The 17267-nt window shown below is 40.9% G+C and overlaps 1 protein-coding gene across 1 annotated transcript in view; it reads left to right on the forward strand.

The window, feature by feature from the left end:
* The first annotated feature begins 1913 nt into the window (after positions 1-1913).
* LOC119408665 (collagen alpha-1(XXV) chain) overlaps positions 1914-17267 on the forward strand; it is a 54722-nt gene continuing 39368 nt past the window's right edge. The window contains exons 1-3 of the mRNA XM_037675543.1: positions 1914-2045; positions 2975-3010; positions 16074-16100. Coding sequence (XP_037531471.1) covers positions 1914-2045; positions 2975-3010; positions 16074-16100 — 195 coding nt within the window. The remainder of the gene's footprint in view (positions 2046-2974; positions 3011-16073; positions 16101-17267) is intronic.

The raw sequence follows: 17267 nt of genomic DNA on the forward strand, positions 1-17267 counted from the left end.
TCTGAAGCAAACCACCTCAGTGGAGGAGAAGGGTGGATTCTCCATCTGTCTGTGAAGGCACTCGTCTGGGGTTTCATGAACACGGTGCTTTCTAACAAAATCTGTTTCTTTTTGCATTTGGCTTCTCCTCCTCCTCCTGCTTCTTCTTCTGGGACCTTCTCCTCCTTCAACCTTCTCTCACCTTTGACCTCCGGCTTCTTGACCTCACACACCTGCTCAGATGGTCTTCCCAAAGATAAATCATGGCTTTCTTTCCGCTGACCAGCAGCTCATAAAGCGACGACTCATTAAGGTAGTAATGGGTGTGTCCTCTCTCGTTTCTTTGTCCAACGTGCCAGGTTTCGCCAAATCATTTCTCTCTGGCCAGTGCATGCAAGCCTGCAGATGTCGTACGTGCTGCTGATCATTTAACAGGAAATGCCCTTAAAGCAGTCAATCATATCATTTTAATGTGGTTCTGTGAGAAAGGTTGTAAATAGCTATTTGAACCACATCAGTTTGGATACATAAAGTATAATTCTGACAGGGTTGACAAGCTACTAGCAGGTCCAATCGCGTCCAGAACAAAATGATTTTTTGCCATCTTGAAATGTCTCCAATCTAGTTTTTCATTACTCTATTCATTACATAGAACTCAATGTTTGTGGAGACCAGTGGTCCCCAATTCTGGTCCTTAAGGGCCACTACCCTGCATGTTTTATGTTTCTCTGCTTCAACACACCAGAAGCAGAACTTGAAGACCTGCTGAGGAGGTGAGAAACAACGAAAACCTACAGGATATTGGTCCACTAGAACCAGGATTGGGGACCACTAATGTAGACCATCAGTCACTTAGGACATGACAATCCTAAAACTTTTTTTGTTTGTTTTGTTTTGTGAGGAGGTTTTGCTTCTTCTCTAAGATTTCTCAGTTCCACCTAAAAAGTGCAAAGTTCCAAGATCTAAAACTATACTAAGCTGCTTCATTTGTGTGAGCTGAACTCGCGTGCAAATCACTCTCCCTCACCTCTTTGCTAAGGATTCTTAGGGTCTTTGGAGCGAGATGACTTAAAAAAGCAAGAAAATTAGTTATTTTTTATAAATAAAAAAGTCAAATTGTAGAAGAAGAAACTGTACAACTTTGATATTTTGAACCACTTTGGCCATGACTGCATCAAAAATTCGACAGGGGAGAGGGCGGACTCCAGAAACCATGTTAGTACCATCAAAATGGTTGATCCACTATGTAAGGCGCTATTTACAAAATTGAGTTTGTTGTGGCTCCTCGGACTGAAGAAATCTTTTGGATGAAAGGCGAAACGTTTCAACACAAAGAAACCGTCCAAAGGACCTGACTTAACTTTGGTGGATGCATCTACCTGAATTATTGAGCATGAACTTTGAAATCTACGTCACTGTGCTAACTCAAATAGTGCCACGGTCGTCAGTTGGCAGAAATCCAATTTGGTCTTGGTCATCGGACTAACCATTAGCTTGTCGATTCAGTCAGATACTGAAGTTGTTCAAACAGCCAACAGATCTGAACTTTTAGTTGAACAGAGGCTTTTTAAAGTTGAAAAATTACCGTCTCAGAACTGGTCAAAGGACTTCTGAACATTAGATTTCTGTAAATTTTCTCAGAACGTCTTGACATCCAGTACAAACACGGACCACACATTTTCCCCCTGATTAATAAAACCAAATGTAACTTATTTCGATGCTCAGTCCAGTTAGGATTGCATGCATTTTAAAGGATTAATACTTCAGCTATAAACCTCCACATCTTCTCTTTACTTGTTTATATTAGCTCCATATTCTCCTCATTATGAATGGAGGGCGGCCACAGCCACCCAGGAGATCACTGCTCTGCTCTATTTATCATTGGCCAACTGTAGTTTCTTTGGTCCGCGTGGATCCAATAACATCCCATCAGAATGATGCAGAAATGTGCTCTTTCGCCACACAGGGAGATCAGGGTCAAGCGGGACCACCCGGGCCTCCAGGGCCACCTGGCCCTCCTGGACCAAGAGGCCCTCCTGGGGACACCGGAAAGGATGGACCCAGAGGTCTGCCAGGTCTACCCGTGAGTCCTGCAAATGAACTAATTCATCTTTTTTATGTCTTTAAAATGCAACTGGATCTGCAAAATTCATGGGATACGTCATTTGAAAATGACATTTTTCTTAAGTACAGCTCAGAATTTTTAATTTAACTTATTGCTTTGAAGGTTAATGCCAATAAAAACATATTTTTGAAGCTCCCTGATGAGGTAACGCTAATCTTCCTAAAATAATGTTTGATTGTACCAATTCAAACTTGCATGACAAGGTTTTCTTTTTTTAATTTAACATGTTTTTCATGTCTTTGCGCCTGGCTCTGGCGTCTTGCATATTTATCTCAGCTTGTAGGGCAAGAAGTAATAAGAAAAAGCTTCTCAATCGTGTTCAGCCATAAAACCTTCTGTGGGCTCCAGCTGATCTTTACTGCTTTGGCAGTGATCGCAGTCGAAGAGGAAAAATATGAGGAGTTGTTTATGTGGTTCTGTCCAACTTCTTATTATTGTTTTTGTTTTACGACTGTTTTTAGTTCCTCGTCAAGAAGTTGCTAAAGTTGTTAAAGTTTTCCAAGAAGTTGCACTTCTTACCTTTTTTCGTTTTATTTTTTATTTTTTCTTGTTGTGAACATCTCACAAGGAGGGCAAGATTTATCCCATGGATTTTGCAAATATGTAAAAATGTAAAGGCATATGTCACAACGCTGCACCAAGACACGAGCCGGGTTTGAAGCAAAGGCAGAAACTAGAATGAGGCTGTTGGACAGGGACGGTGGAGGGGAACATGAGGTCCAGCAGAACAAAAACCTCTCAAACTACTGAGATAATGACAAAAAGGAGATTCTTGTTACCTTATTTTTTTTATTGATATTAAAACTGTTTGGATTTTCTAATCATCAAACTATTTTAGCCCTAAGGGTTTGTTTTGTTGTCTTTTTTTAGGGTGATCCAGGGCAGTTGGGAGAAACAGGACCCATGGTGAGAACAAGTTTTTATCCCTTTTTTTATACCAATAAAATATGAAACAAATTGGTTTATTTTGCTTTGTGTCATAAATATAACAATTTAATATTTATGCACATTGGATTTTGAGAAAAGGTTTTACCTAATTTCATTTGTGTTCAGTGTATGCACAGTGGCGGAACTAGACTTTTATGTAGAGGGGCCCAAAGGGGGGAGCAAAGGCTTTTTCAGGGGGGCACATACACATCCCGTTTCCTGATCTTGGTACATAAGGAACATACTTTTCTTTTTTTTTTATTTTTATAAACGTCATAACTCAAATGCATTTCTTTATTTATCAACCTGTCTCAGTTGCTGTCTCTTCTACACCCCCCCCCCCACACACACACACACACACACACACACACACAAACAAGATATCGTAGTCATCCTCAAGGCACAGAATCCCCTCTTTACACAAAAAATATGACTCAGAAATTGGTAATACTTTCAGCAAACTCTGGCATACAGCAGATTTAAGAGTGAAATATACTGCTTTTACTAAAATAATTGTATATGTTATTATATGTTTGTGTTTTTACAAAAAGCACATGCAAACGAATAATTGTGTCCTCTTTTACTCTTATTGCGCAACTTTCAATGCCACTTATGGTGGCATGTCAATCACCTGGGTGGCCAATCAGGTTCCAGTCCACTCCTCTGGCTCCGCCCCTGCATACGTACCAACAGAAAAGCACCCCCTCTGTGAAAGGCACCCCCAATGTCATAACATTGATAAGATGTTTTCAATCACTGAATATGTGACAAAAGTTAAGCAACAAATTAAACCACACAGTCATCTGCAAAAAGGAAATGGTGTATAAAGTTTATTCACAGTAGTCCTTTCGTGTAATTATTGGGGTGTTTTTAGGGTGGTCATAGTTAATGTTAATGACACATTTTATGGTAACCAGAGAAACATTTTCTCTCACAAACTCCCAACATGAGGGACCAACCACACTCCAGTTAACAGTAAATTAATGCTCCCTGCGGTGCTCAGCAAATAAAGCTTTTGATTAGAGTTTCCTCATAAAAAGCGACATTGAAAAGGTCAGAACAAACTCCAGGGGAAAGAAATAACAGGAGAAAATCACACGGTGCTGTAAGATTCCACAAATGAAGTGGATGAAACCGGGATCGAGACTGGAAGTACTTTAGAGAACTTTAATTTCCGAATCCATCCATCCATTATGAAGGTGTTGAGAAACGAAGAAACGCATGACTGAAAGTGTTTGTTGGATTTGATATGTTTCATTTTACTTCGTGCTCAGACAATAGCAAAACAGCAGCACAATTAGGTTTTGAAATTTGCTGTCATGAATGTAAAACTTACAAAGAATGTTCCTAGGTCGACACGAGCCCACATTAGAGTCTAACTTTGAGCAAAAATATCAGTTTCGTTGCACCTCTGTGTGATGGCGGTAGCGGAGAGCTACGTTACAAATGCTACGTCTGAGTGGAGCTGCTTTAATCTCTGCTCTCCATCTAGAAGTGGCAGAGCTGTTTGCATGGGGTGGGGGTGGACATTTAGTAGGCGGGGCTTTTGGTTCTGTTGATAGGGCGGGGCACCCTCCTTGGGTAATACTAGGGGAAACTTATCAGCTGTGACATCAGTCATAGAGCACAGTGTGGGGGGGGGAGGCTGTTTTTACTTAGGCTAAGGTTGAGCCCCCTCCTGTTTACTCTGCTCACGTATGATTGTGCAGCTACCCATCCAGGCTGTCACATTGTAAAGTTTGCAGATGATACAGCGGTGGTGGGATGCATCACAAACAATGATGAGTCCAGCTACAGGCAGGAGGTGGAACACCTGGAGAGCTGGTGCAGAGAGAATAACCTTCACATCAATGTGAAGAAGACAAAGGAGATGATTGTGGACTTCAGAAGGAACAAAAACACCTACACCCCCCTGAACATAAGAGGATCTGCGGTGGAAGTGGTCTCCAGCTACAAGTACTTGGGTGTACACATGAATGACAACCTCAGCTGGAGCAACAACACCACCAGCCTGATCAAGAAAGCTCATCAGAGACTCTACTTCCTCAGACGGCTGAGGCGAGCTGGTCTGGGAAGCTCAGTCCTCACCTCCTTCTACAGGTGTGCAGTGGAGAGCATCCTGTGCTCGAGCATCAATGTGTGGCATGGAGGCTGCACAGCTGCAGAAAGAAAAGCTTTGCAGAGAGTGGTGAAGGCTGCACAGAAATCTGTTTGAGTCAGTCTCCCCACCATCACAGACATCTACACCTCCAGATGCAGGAAGAGGGCCACCTGCATCATGAAGGACCCCACCCACCCAGCACACACACTTTTTGCCCCACTCCCCTCAGGAAGGAGGTTAAGGAGCATTAAGTGTAGAACCACTAGACTGAGGAACAGCTTCTACCCTGAGGCTGTTAGACTCATGAATCTCTAACTAGAATAATCACTGTGAAAAACCATATCATGTTGCTGCTGATCTGTTTCATGTTGCTGCTGATCTGTTTCAATGTTGATGTGTTCATGCGTGCACATCTGCTCACAGACTCATGTTCATGTTTGTGCTGATGTTCAATGTTTTATGTTATGAGTGCTTAGTGTATATTTAGTTGATGTTTTTCTTAGTTCATATCTTAGATGTTATTACTGTTTTTCTTATACATTTTATTGTTGGATGTAACTGGGACCCTGTGTACATAATTTCGCTCCACCACATGTACCACATGAGGTGCGAATGACAATAAAGAAACTCTGACTCTCTGACTCTGACTAAACAAACGGCTAGCTAAACGAGCACCAGTCGTTTTGAACATGCATACATTTGTGTAGTAGGACGAACATTGTGTGACTGAGACAACATCAACAAACTAAACAAACTGTGTCATGCAATAAATGTATTTTATTTTATTTTTTGACAGAGTCGTTCTTTATATCCTAAAAGCAGTATGAAATGGGTTCTGGTTACGCTAACTATTAGCCAAGCCTGGATGAAGACGTCTCCTATTTTCTCCACATTGCGCATTTTGACTGATCTCATGACTGAGAAGTTACAAACTATTGATAACTATTTGAACGGACATCACTTTAGAAATGACAAGACTATTGAAAATGAAGACAAAAAGTTCTGGCTCCACCGGTAAACAAACCCATGACCCAGTTGGGCTTTTCACACACCCGTCGAAAGGCAGACGTTTTATAGTATAGTCTCAACTGCCCGACCTTAAACTTCTTATTTTGTCCCACCCATAAGTTTTGATCCGCTCGAGATAATTTAATAAAACATCATACACATTAGCCTCATCACTAGATGGAGTGTCATGTACACTTTTCATTTCCTAACTTGAGTGTCAAGGTCAAAAGTCAAGGACAAAGTTGAATCTTTCTTAGTCCAGACCATAACTTCTGATCGTCAAGATAATTTGACAAAACTTGACGATTTGCACAATCTTTGCATCGCTCCAGCTCTCGGCTCAAGGTCACAAATCAGAATCAAAGGTTATACAATGTCTTTGCTTGTCCAGGCCGTTGCTATAGATTGCTGTATAACAGTTTGTCCACGGGTGTAGAACAGTAGGCAGACTTGTTTTGCTTCCATAAACGTTGCAGTTGATCTTTTTCAACAAAAGGAATAGTTTAGGGGAATCCCTGACTTTCAGCTATCATACACAGCTGCCTGCCTTCATTCCACAATTTCATACCACCTTATGTACCACATGTGAAGCGAATGACAATACCTTGAACCTTGACAGCTCACAGGAACAAGTACGGGTAGAATGAGTTGTGTTTTTACCACAGGATTCCTTAAAACTACAGTATACCTTGAAAACAGGAACCAACCCATACTTATTCCTTCATGTTTTTTTTTTCTTTAGTGCTTTTTCAGATGCTTGGGACAAGCAGCAGCTGGAGTCTGTCTCCAACAAACAAATGATGAGCTCAGCCAGAGCTTTGAGCTGAAACAATCACTGCTCCCCTTCATTCTCAAAATAAAGCTCACCATTACATGAGCACAAACACGGCAACTCCTGACACTGATGGACTTTTAAAAAGGAACAATGTGATCATCTGGAAGTGAACCTCCCTCTGTAAAACAGCGAGAGATCAGCATGAAGCAGCTGCTGTTAGCCTTTACAACGTCAGAACTTCGTTTTTCAGCCAAAAGCTGATTGTCGGCTACCATTTTAGGAAAATAAACAAAGATGAGATTTTGGATTAGCTGTAGACCTCTGTATAGACTTGTCCACCTCAGATTAGATTAGAAAAATAAACTCATCACACTGGAACACACACCAAGTCCACACTTACTGTATATTCCTTTTTTATATAAAGGCCTCAAAGGAATGCATATCTCCCGCTGTCTTTTATGCCAGAGTTTTAAACTAAGATTATCTTATGCTATGAATGGATGTAATGCTCTTGAGTTTATGTTGTGAATGACAACTTGGAGTGACTCCCAAACTTAATCAGTTGTAGCTGTGCTTTCAGTGATTACTACTTCAAACTTCATTAACATCAAGTCAGTGGTTCATGAGATATTTTGCTAACACACAAACGTAGTTGACTCCCAACAGTTAATAGCAAAGTTTAAAAAGAAAAAGGGGTTTTGCGCAATTGTTTGGAGTTCAAAGTAAATGTTCGGAGATGACTCTTGGCTACTACCACGCCAAATTTTAGCTCCATATCTGTAAAACTGTCTTGAGTTGTAGCCGCTCTTCTCTTTGCTGTATTTGCTTAGCTGTGGAGGCCTTCTTGAATGGGCTTGACTCGAAAAGTAAGTTAGTCATAGACGTGCATCCAATTCAATTCAATTTATTTATATAGCACCAAGTCACAACAGAAGTTGTCTCAGGGCACTGTACAAAAACATTCACATACATTAAAAACCAAATTAGTAAAATATCCTGATGCATGCTCATATAATTAGTAAAAGTTTAGTAAATTAGTAAAAGTTCTCTACCTAAGGACGGCTGGCAGCACGACGGCTCAGTGGTTAGCACTGTTGCCTCACAGCAAGAAGGTCCTACGTTCAATCCCCGGTTGGGCTTGGGGTATTTCTGTGTGGAGTTTGCATGTTCTCCTCGTGCTTGCGTGGGTTTTCTCCAGGTACTCCGGTTTCCTCCCACAGACAAAAAAAAACATGCATGTTGGGCTGTCTTCAGGCCCAGGCCTCGCTTGCAAAAGAGATCTCAATGGGATTTGCCTGGTTAAATCAAGGTTAATAATAAGGAAGCCAGCTGATTGTGATGAATCTTCACTTCGTAGCAGTCTCCCATTCTGAGCAAGCACAAAGGCAACAGTTGAAAGAAAAATGAATTAACTTCCTTTTAACAGGAAGAAACCTCCAGCAGAACCAGGCTCAGGACGAGCGGCCATCTGCTTCGACTGGCTGAGGTTTGAGAAGAACAGGAAGGAGAGACAAACAAACACAAAATGACAGGACCAGGTTCAAAAACATGTTCAATGCAAAAACAACTGGACTTTATTTGTAAAGTCAAATAAATTCCAGTTGTTTTTGTATTGAACGTTTTTTGAGTTGATCATGTCCTGGATGACTGAGAATCTTCACCAGCAGACAGGTCCAGGTGTACCCCCATTGAAAGAAAACTTCAAAAAAACTGTTAAGATGGAAATAATTACAAATACAAAGAAGTAGAGTAGAGCGATTAAAGACTGTAGCAGTGAGGAAATGTTGTCAATTTGTCCTCCAGCAGTCTAAGCCTGTAGTAGCATAAGTAAGGAATAGCTCAGGAAACCCAAGCTGACCCTAACTATAGGATTTATCAAAAAGGAAAGACTTAAGCCCAGTCTTAAAACTGGACAATGTGTCAGCCTTACGGACAGAAACTGGAAGTTGGTTCCACAAGAGATGAGCCTGATAACTGAAAGATCTTCCTCCCATTCTGCTTTTGGAAACTCTAGGAACCACAATGAAACCTGCAGTCTGAGAGCGAAGTGCTCTGTTAGGAAAATATGGAACAGCAAGGTCTTGAATATAAGATGGAGCTAGGTTGTTGAGAGCTTTGTATATTAGAAGCCAATGGAGAGATGTTAACTTTCTGAAAATTTCATTAGAATCTCTTGGTTCATGAGATATTTTGCTAACACCACAGCCAAACACACACAAACAATGGAAAAAACATTATCATCCTTCACCTTTGAAGGCAAGTGATAAAAATGAAATAAACTTGTTGACAAGCTGTTTTCATTTTAGCCAAGAATTATTAGCACTTTTAGATTTGGGTGTTTAGTTCACGTCAGGGAGTTCAATGTCCAAACTTACCAACGTTTTCCTCCTTATGGTGTTTTTGATTGGAGCGTCCAATTCATTTCATATTTCTTTTATGTAGAAGCTATTGTTTGAGGCAAAAGTAGATTCCTGAGTTTTCCAGCAGCCTTCCAGGACATGTGGTGTTGGTTAGGAGGATTAAACTCTTGTGGAACAGAAGGGAGGAGAACCAGGGGAGACAAAAAGAAAAAGGAAACATTTTCAGGACTGGGCACAAGGTTCCTCTGGGGTATATTAGAAGGGTCTTCAGCTGCCTGAAGGTGGCTTGAAGCCCCGTGCAAAGTATTTATCTGGAACGTTTCTCAACAAAATATATTAAATAAGTTTAAATAAGATCCATGCAGAACTGGGAGGAATCAGCTCCATGTGTGTTTTGGTGTTATTTCCAGTAACACTGCAAAGTTTCAGTCCTCTTTAAGCCTACTCATTCCACATTTACACTCAATTTGTTTCTTTTGTGATGAACAATGTGTCAAATGTTCTTTAAAGACCTGAAAAACGACGACATGTTTTTAATTATTTGTCATTTTAGTGTTAAGCCAAAACATAAGAAGCTAAGGTGCTTGGGAGATCCTCTGTGGAATAATTGAATGCTTTTGGCAAATATTTAAACAATAATGTGCAGAACAAATCTGTTCTTAGTTTAGTTTTGTTGCTTGACCAACTGTGGACCAGTCGTTGAGCTGTCCGTTACAGCCTGTTGTCCTGAAAGGAAGACAGTCTAGTAGTTGCCTTTGTCTGCAATTGTTTGTCTCTTAGCAAAATATCACATGAAGCACTGAACAAATTTGAATGAAACTCGCATTTAAAGCCGAATAAACAAATCAAGATGGCCGCCACAGCTGAATGACCTAAAATGACATCAAACTGGCTCAGTCAGTGTTACAGACGTTGAGCTGACTCTTGGTGTCGTCGTACCAGAACGTAGCCTGAGCCCCAACAGAGCACAGGATCTTGATTTAAAACATTAAACTCAGATTTATACTCCATCAGACATGCCAAACTTTGTTCTCACTGACTTGGTTACGTGATGGAAAGTGAAATGTTTTGTTCTGGTATCACCCCTGCAAAACCCATTCTGCACAAGCTAAGTTGTACATTTGTCACAAAGAGACCAGACGGTTCAGAAGCGTGTCCCTACGCTGCCCAACCGAGGCGCCCTCCCTCCTGGCTAGCATAGCCACGGAGAGCTGCCTGTATCTCTGCGTTCTCTTCTCTGTGCACAAAAACTGTTATCTTCTTCCACGAGCTCTTTGAATATCTTTATACACTTTGCTGGAACAGTTAACAGCCCTGTCGTCTGATCTCCTGCAGAATGAAAGCTGTCGTTCATCTGCTTTTTCCATATAAAATTGCCCACAAAGTTCAGACCAATCGCACAATACTTGGCACAGAACAAAAGATCTGCCAGCAGCTGCGCTTCTCCTCAGCTAACAACAGAAATACCAGCTCTTCCTCTTCCATCATCAACTGAAAATAAACGTTTGCTCCATCCACCGTGCTGCCACTGCGTTGATTCTGTTTGCGCGCGACGTGTGCTGCAGTGGCAGGAGACCTCTTGTTTCTCTTCAGTGTATAAAATGTCCATGCAAAAGGAATGTCTCACAACCACATAAGAGAGAGACTGATGTCTTACTTCTCGTCACGTATGAAGCATCCTCAATGTGCAAGGCAGTGGGAGACATTAATTTGAACAATGCTACCTTTATGTTGTAAAATTAAACATTTTATGTAAATGGTAAATGGGCTGTGTGGAATGTACCCATTCATACAGCACTCTAATATATCTGTACAAAGGCTAATGAGTGCTTTTATCACGTTCAAACACCGATGGGACACACATCTGAGGCAATGAGTGGTTCAGTGTCTTGCCCTGAGACGCTTCAGCTTGTGACTGCTGGTGGAATCCAACTCCCAACTCTAGCATTGGAGGACAACTGCTCTAATCACTCAGCCACAACCGCCCCATAAGTGTGAGCTATGTGTTGTCATCATTGTCTATTTCTATATAATGACAAAACTAGTCTGCATTTAACCCATCACACATGAGATACACCCAGGTGGAGTAGCAGGCAGCTACGTAAACGCCCTGGGAGCAGTTGGGGATTAAGTGTCTTGCTCAAGGACACCACGACATGAATATGGTGCTGAGTTGAACCTGTGACTTTCTGGTCCCAAGTTGGCTGCTCTACCTCTACACCACAGCAGCCCAGAAAGAAAACCAGTGGTGGTGCAGAGGTTAGAGAAGGTGGGCCTGTGATTGGAAGGTCGCCGGTGCGGCTCCCCGTACCGACAACATAAAAAATATATGTGGGTGGGAAAGGTAAAACACCCACATCTGCCTCCACCCTCATTTGTTCCACACTGCCCTTAAGCAAGGCCCTTAACCCCCACCATCTGCTCCCCTGGGCACCCTAGATAGCAGCTCTCTGCTCCACACAGAGGGCTGTGGTAGCTCGGTCTGTGGTTGTGTCAGGAAGGGCGTCTGGCATAAAGTCTTCGTGGTCACTGTGGCGACCCCTGAAGAAGGGAGCAGCCAAAAGAAGAAAAAAGTGTTGGTTTTAACTCGTGGATTTTTGCTGTTTACTTGGTAAAGAACTAACTGTAGTGCAATCATTGTTTTTTTTTTTTCTGTTTAAGCTTAATTTAAGAAGTTTAAGAAGTTTCAGTCTGTTTGTACTGACTTTGACCTTGAATATTTTTGAAATAACAGGATTGAATCCTGGAACATAATCCTTGAGCTTTTTACCAAAACCTTTTATTTCTCAACTTCTGAATCATTAAGGGATGACTCGGGGAGTAATAAACCAACAAAGTATAGATTTAATTAAACATTGGCTGTAGGATGACTGATGTGCTTTCTTGATCAGTAGCTTCTGTTTTGTTCATACTGGTAAATGTTTTTTCATTCATTCAACCTTTATTTAGACAGGTAAATCCCATTGAGCCTCGAGGACTCACGCACAAGAGAGACCTGATTTCAACAAAGAATGATGACAACAATTATGAAATGATTATTAAAAAGGCCATAGTTGTGAAACATTATGCTTACACTTCTGCAGTAACTCTTGTCATCAGTATTATGTTAACCTCTAGGTGCGAAAGAAAACGTCTGTCTGTCAAAATGATACATTTTCTTTTCAAACTGACAGCAGTGCAAGTTGAAGTGAAACAAATTTATGTTACAGAGCTCATAAGTTAAACAAAAGCTTTGAGCAAACACTCCAACCTGCACCCCGGAGCTCTAAAATACGGAGCTTTGATCAGGCCAAATTAGTCTTCCTGTAAATGCAGAGCGAGAGCCGCACGCTCGAAAATTCCTTCAGGAGCTGAAGTGCTGCCGTCTGCGTGTGGGAATGGGCTCGGCGCTCGCCTCATTGTTGTAAGAAAACACGCACCATTCGGAGCTTTCTGTTTTAACTCGGACGCTCGACTTTATTGGACATCCTGTTGATATTCTACATTACTGTTAGTATTTTTAACTAGACTTGACTGTTTACAGAAGCAGATAAGGTTCGATTTTCTGATATTCTTTCCCTCAAAGCTCACTTTAGCCTGCATTTGTACACAAAGATTTTTAAATTATTCTCTGCTGTTCGTTTTCTCGTGTTTCAGAGAACAATAGAGCCCGGACTTCCTCGAGGGCTCTTGACTCTCTTGGAGAAAAAAAACAAACAAAACTCCTTTTCTGCAAAGTAGCTCCTGAGTTCTTTCAGATTTTGCCAAGTTAATTAGCACTCTGGCGAGTGGCACATGCTCCCACATTCTTAGTGGGTCATAAAGATGTTTACTGAACCCTGCTGAGGTTAGCAAACAAAGACCTTTGAAGGCAAGCGGGGGAAAAAACCCTTTCTCTTGGCTGCTTGGGCGAATTAAACTCTTTATTGAGATTTTTATTAAATGTGCAGATGGAATGCCCAATAAATGAGCCGCGTGTGTGTTTGTATATGTGAGAACTCTTTGCTAAAGAAGTATAATGGGAAATCTGAAATGGAATTTAGTTCCGTGATTGTCTCTTTGTCTCAACACAAACCTAACAAGACCCAACCCAACAAAGGGCTCCTTCCCAGAAAACCAATGGTTATTAAGTCATGGCTTGGCGCTGCCAAACGTTGCTTCATTTGCACAGAAATTTGCACTGACAGTCAAACTTTTCAACTTCAATATTACCTCACTGCGTTGCACTCTACACGGGGCCGTGTCTTTTTTGACAGTTATATATGCTTCAATGTGAACAAAAGCAGAACACTTGCTGTTGGTGAAGGTTTGTGGAGCAAGCGCTTTGCTTGGCTTCAACCCAACTGCAACTAAACAGCCCAAAGCGACATTTTACTGTAAATTCTGAGGTCAAATTAAATACAAATCAACCCAGCAGAGGATACCTGCCAATTGTTGAGGTGTTAAAATGGTATCTCAGATTTTTGGGAATGGGGTTCTGTGGAGAGATTATGAACACTTAATATCTTTCCTGTAGTAAATTGCTCTTGGAACAGCCTCAATTTTTGGAGAAGCTCAGTTACCTCTTGAACCACTGGATATATTTTATTGAAGCTTGAAGAATTATCATTAGCTGTGCATATAAAACAATATTTAGAGTTAACCTAATTCAAGATGGCCAGCTATGGGCCCTTTAACTCATTCAGCTTTACCGATAAAGAGCTCAAATCTGGTCTAATAGTAGCTGAGAGTCACCCTGAACACATTCTGTCACTGATCGTAGGGATACAGACCCAGGAATGCAGACATATGAGGAGCATAAATAAACAAAGGTCTTATTAAAATAACCAAAGTAAAACATGAGCTGTTGTGGCAGCAAAACCTCCAGGTACTCAGGTGGAGACACAAGGAGACAGGAGGGTAAAACCAGCCATGAAGCACAAACAATGGCAAAGTGATGAGCGGGGTGGAGCTGAGGGACTTTAAGGACTGGGGCTGATGAGTGGAGTGTCTGCAGCTGTGACTGATGGAACAGGAAACAGGTGAAGATGAGTGTGGCAGGGTGATGGGACTGACGGAGGGAGAAGTGTGCCACAGAGGAACACACAAAGACTAATCAATGAAAGCACAGATAACAGAACTGAAAATAAAGAAAATAAACATAATAACCAGAAAAGATTAAATCTAACAATGAACGGAAAGGACTACAAAAGAGAGTAACCAAAAAACACAAATTCTGACACTCTTGATTGCTATCAGATCTTTGGAGATTTCATAAAAATTGCATGAATTTATGCATTGTATACAAAGCAAGGCTAAAAGCCCAAGAGTCCCAGAAAAACTTGCTTGGAGTCAGAATATTTACCAGAGTCACGAAAACACGCTCTTCTGTAAAGGATGTCAGGTTTTGTCTTTTGCCTCAGAAATGTTGTTGCTGTGACTCTCTGGAAAAGAGAGCTGTATTACGAAACTGTCCAAATCACCAAAAGTCTTAATAATGATTGAGCAAATCAGTTTCTGTTTCGCGCTCATTTGTGATTCCTTTGATTAGTTTATTTATTAAGTTAAATACCTCAGTGTTTCCCTTACATTACTTGCCTTGGAACTGAGACACGTCTGTGTTGTGAGCTTTTTGTGCTGACAGTTTTTGAGTGGGGGGGCTTGGGTTAGATGGCTCAGTGTGAGGAAAGCAGAGTGCTGCCTTTTGTAGCTAGCGTGTCTGTATTATGTGTCAGTTTCTTAGTACTATGTCAGTGATGCTTCTATCTTAAAGCCACTATAACCATAAAATAATAATTGTGGTTCAAATCTCTGTCGATTTGTCATTTTACGTTTACTCCAGCAGAAATAGCTAGACGTCCCCCAGGCTGAAAAGGAAGTCCTACAGCTAGCTGCAATTGTTAGTTGTAACTAATAGGGGTGCACAGTGAAGTGGACATTTTTTAATAACAAAATATTAATGTGTCAACAACGCCATAAAGTGCAAACACAAACTGAGCGCTAAAGATATTAATTTGGCCCAACTTCACTAAACGCCCTCATATGTGAACATTGGAATCTCTGAACTTGAGTTTATCACAACTATTATTGTTATCACGATTCTCGACAATATCGCAATCTCATATTTTCCTAGTATTGTACAGCTACTATAGTGAATAACCATGGAAAGTTAAATTAATATTGATGTAATCATTTATAAAGCAACATTTGTGTTGTTCTTTATTTTTTATTTATTGGAGTCATTTTAAGTCAACAATTCATTTTGGTCCTAGCCTTGCTTGAGCCATTTGCTAGAAGTTCTTTTGAAACCTTTTAGGTTAATAATCCAACATGGCTTCAGCTTTAACTGTAGTAAACAGAAGGTCAGATGTTGTATAAACCGTCCTCCCACTTCATCACTGAATTAACTCAAAGTAGTGGCGCCTCCTCTACCCTCGCTAAAACGTTCCGAATGTCGACCCGTTGAGGCGGTGACCCCCGTGTGTTGGATCAAATGCTCGTTGCAGCCAAACAGAGCCTGATTTCACCGCTGCTGAAACAATTACAGAGATTGCGGTAAAAGATCAAACCGTAAGAGTCTTGGTTATTCGTGCTCTCATTAGAGATTCATATTTATGGCTCAGCTCCATGAAACGACGGCTCAGACCCAGTCTTGGAACAAGGGATTGATTGTGATCCGTAGTTTTTGCCTGAAGGGTGTGAGCTCGCTGCATAAAATCCTCCCATGAGTTTGCCAGTCCCTCTGTTGGCTCTGGAAACTGTATTATTTCATCTGACATACTTTTTTCTGCTGTATTTCTCTTCTAATAAATCTCGTTTTATCTTTCTTATCATTTATAGGGGCCTGAGGGGCCACAAGGGCCAACGGTAAGTTATAAAAAAACACTTTTTTTTTTTTTGTACCAAGCTAGCATTTTTTGCTTATTAAATTACATGTATGTGTACTTTACTTATAAAGCTGGTTTTATTTTTTAATTAATAAACCAAAAGGTAACATATTTAACTTTGGAATAATGTTATTGGTTTGATAGCAACTTGGCAGAAGTTGCACAAGTGGCTGTGAAAATATGTCAGGTGTTAAATGTGTTTACTCTGAGATTTGAGATGGAGAGCCTCAGTCGGGGCAAGTAAACACGAGGGGGGAAAAACGAGTGAGAGACGGAGTGCGGAGTTAAGTGAGGTGATACAGGCTGATGTGGGAAACAGATGTAAGCCGTATCCAGCCGTCAGGTAGCTGCCAGTGTTTGTTCAGCGTAACCCAATCAGACATTTCCTGTCTGAGCTGTCATCTGTCGGCAAGACCTCCCGTCGGCCACAGAGGCTGTGTGTGTTTGTATGTGTGTGTATGTAAAGGGGTCAATGATGACACACCACCCTGTTAATGATTCATAATCCAGGCCCTGAGGTAACTCAATTAGATCTTCTGCTGCTCAACTGCAGACGAGAATTCAACACTTCGATCGGGCACAATGATGGGAGGAAAACAGAGAAGGGATCATGATAACTTAGTTCTTTTAAAGACATCTCTGATTACTTGCACGTGTTGGCCTGAATATGGTATTTCTCTATTCTTCTAAAAGTTGTTGTTTGTGACGTGAAATCTCAATTACTTACAAAAAATATATATATAACATTTTTTAACCTAAGGACTTCACCAATAATTTACCAGTGCAATGCATTCTGGGGCATTGATGTACATCGGTTGTAGGGGAGACTAAAACACAGTCCATGCTAAAAATATTATATTTTGTATTAGTCCTCATGCACAATATGTGTCTCGACAATCATTCTTAATCAACTGGTATTTTTTTATTTATTAGCTCTGGAACAACCGCTAAAAATTTATATTGGCTCTGAAGCAAATGTCACATGTATTAGCCCTGGATTGAATACTGTTAGCTCTGGAGCTACCAACATAAATATTAGCTCTGGTGCTAACATCATAAATATTGGCTCTGGGGCTAACATCATAAGTATTAGCTCTGGGGCTAACATCATAAATATTAGCTCTGGTGCTAACATCATAAATATTAG

The sequence above is a fragment of the Nematolebias whitei genome, chromosome 1, assembly GCF_014905685.2.
Source record: "Nematolebias whitei isolate Nwh7 chromosome 1, NemWhi1, whole genome shotgun sequence".
NCBI lineage: Eukaryota > Metazoa > Chordata > Actinopteri > Cyprinodontiformes > Rivulidae > Nematolebias > Nematolebias whitei.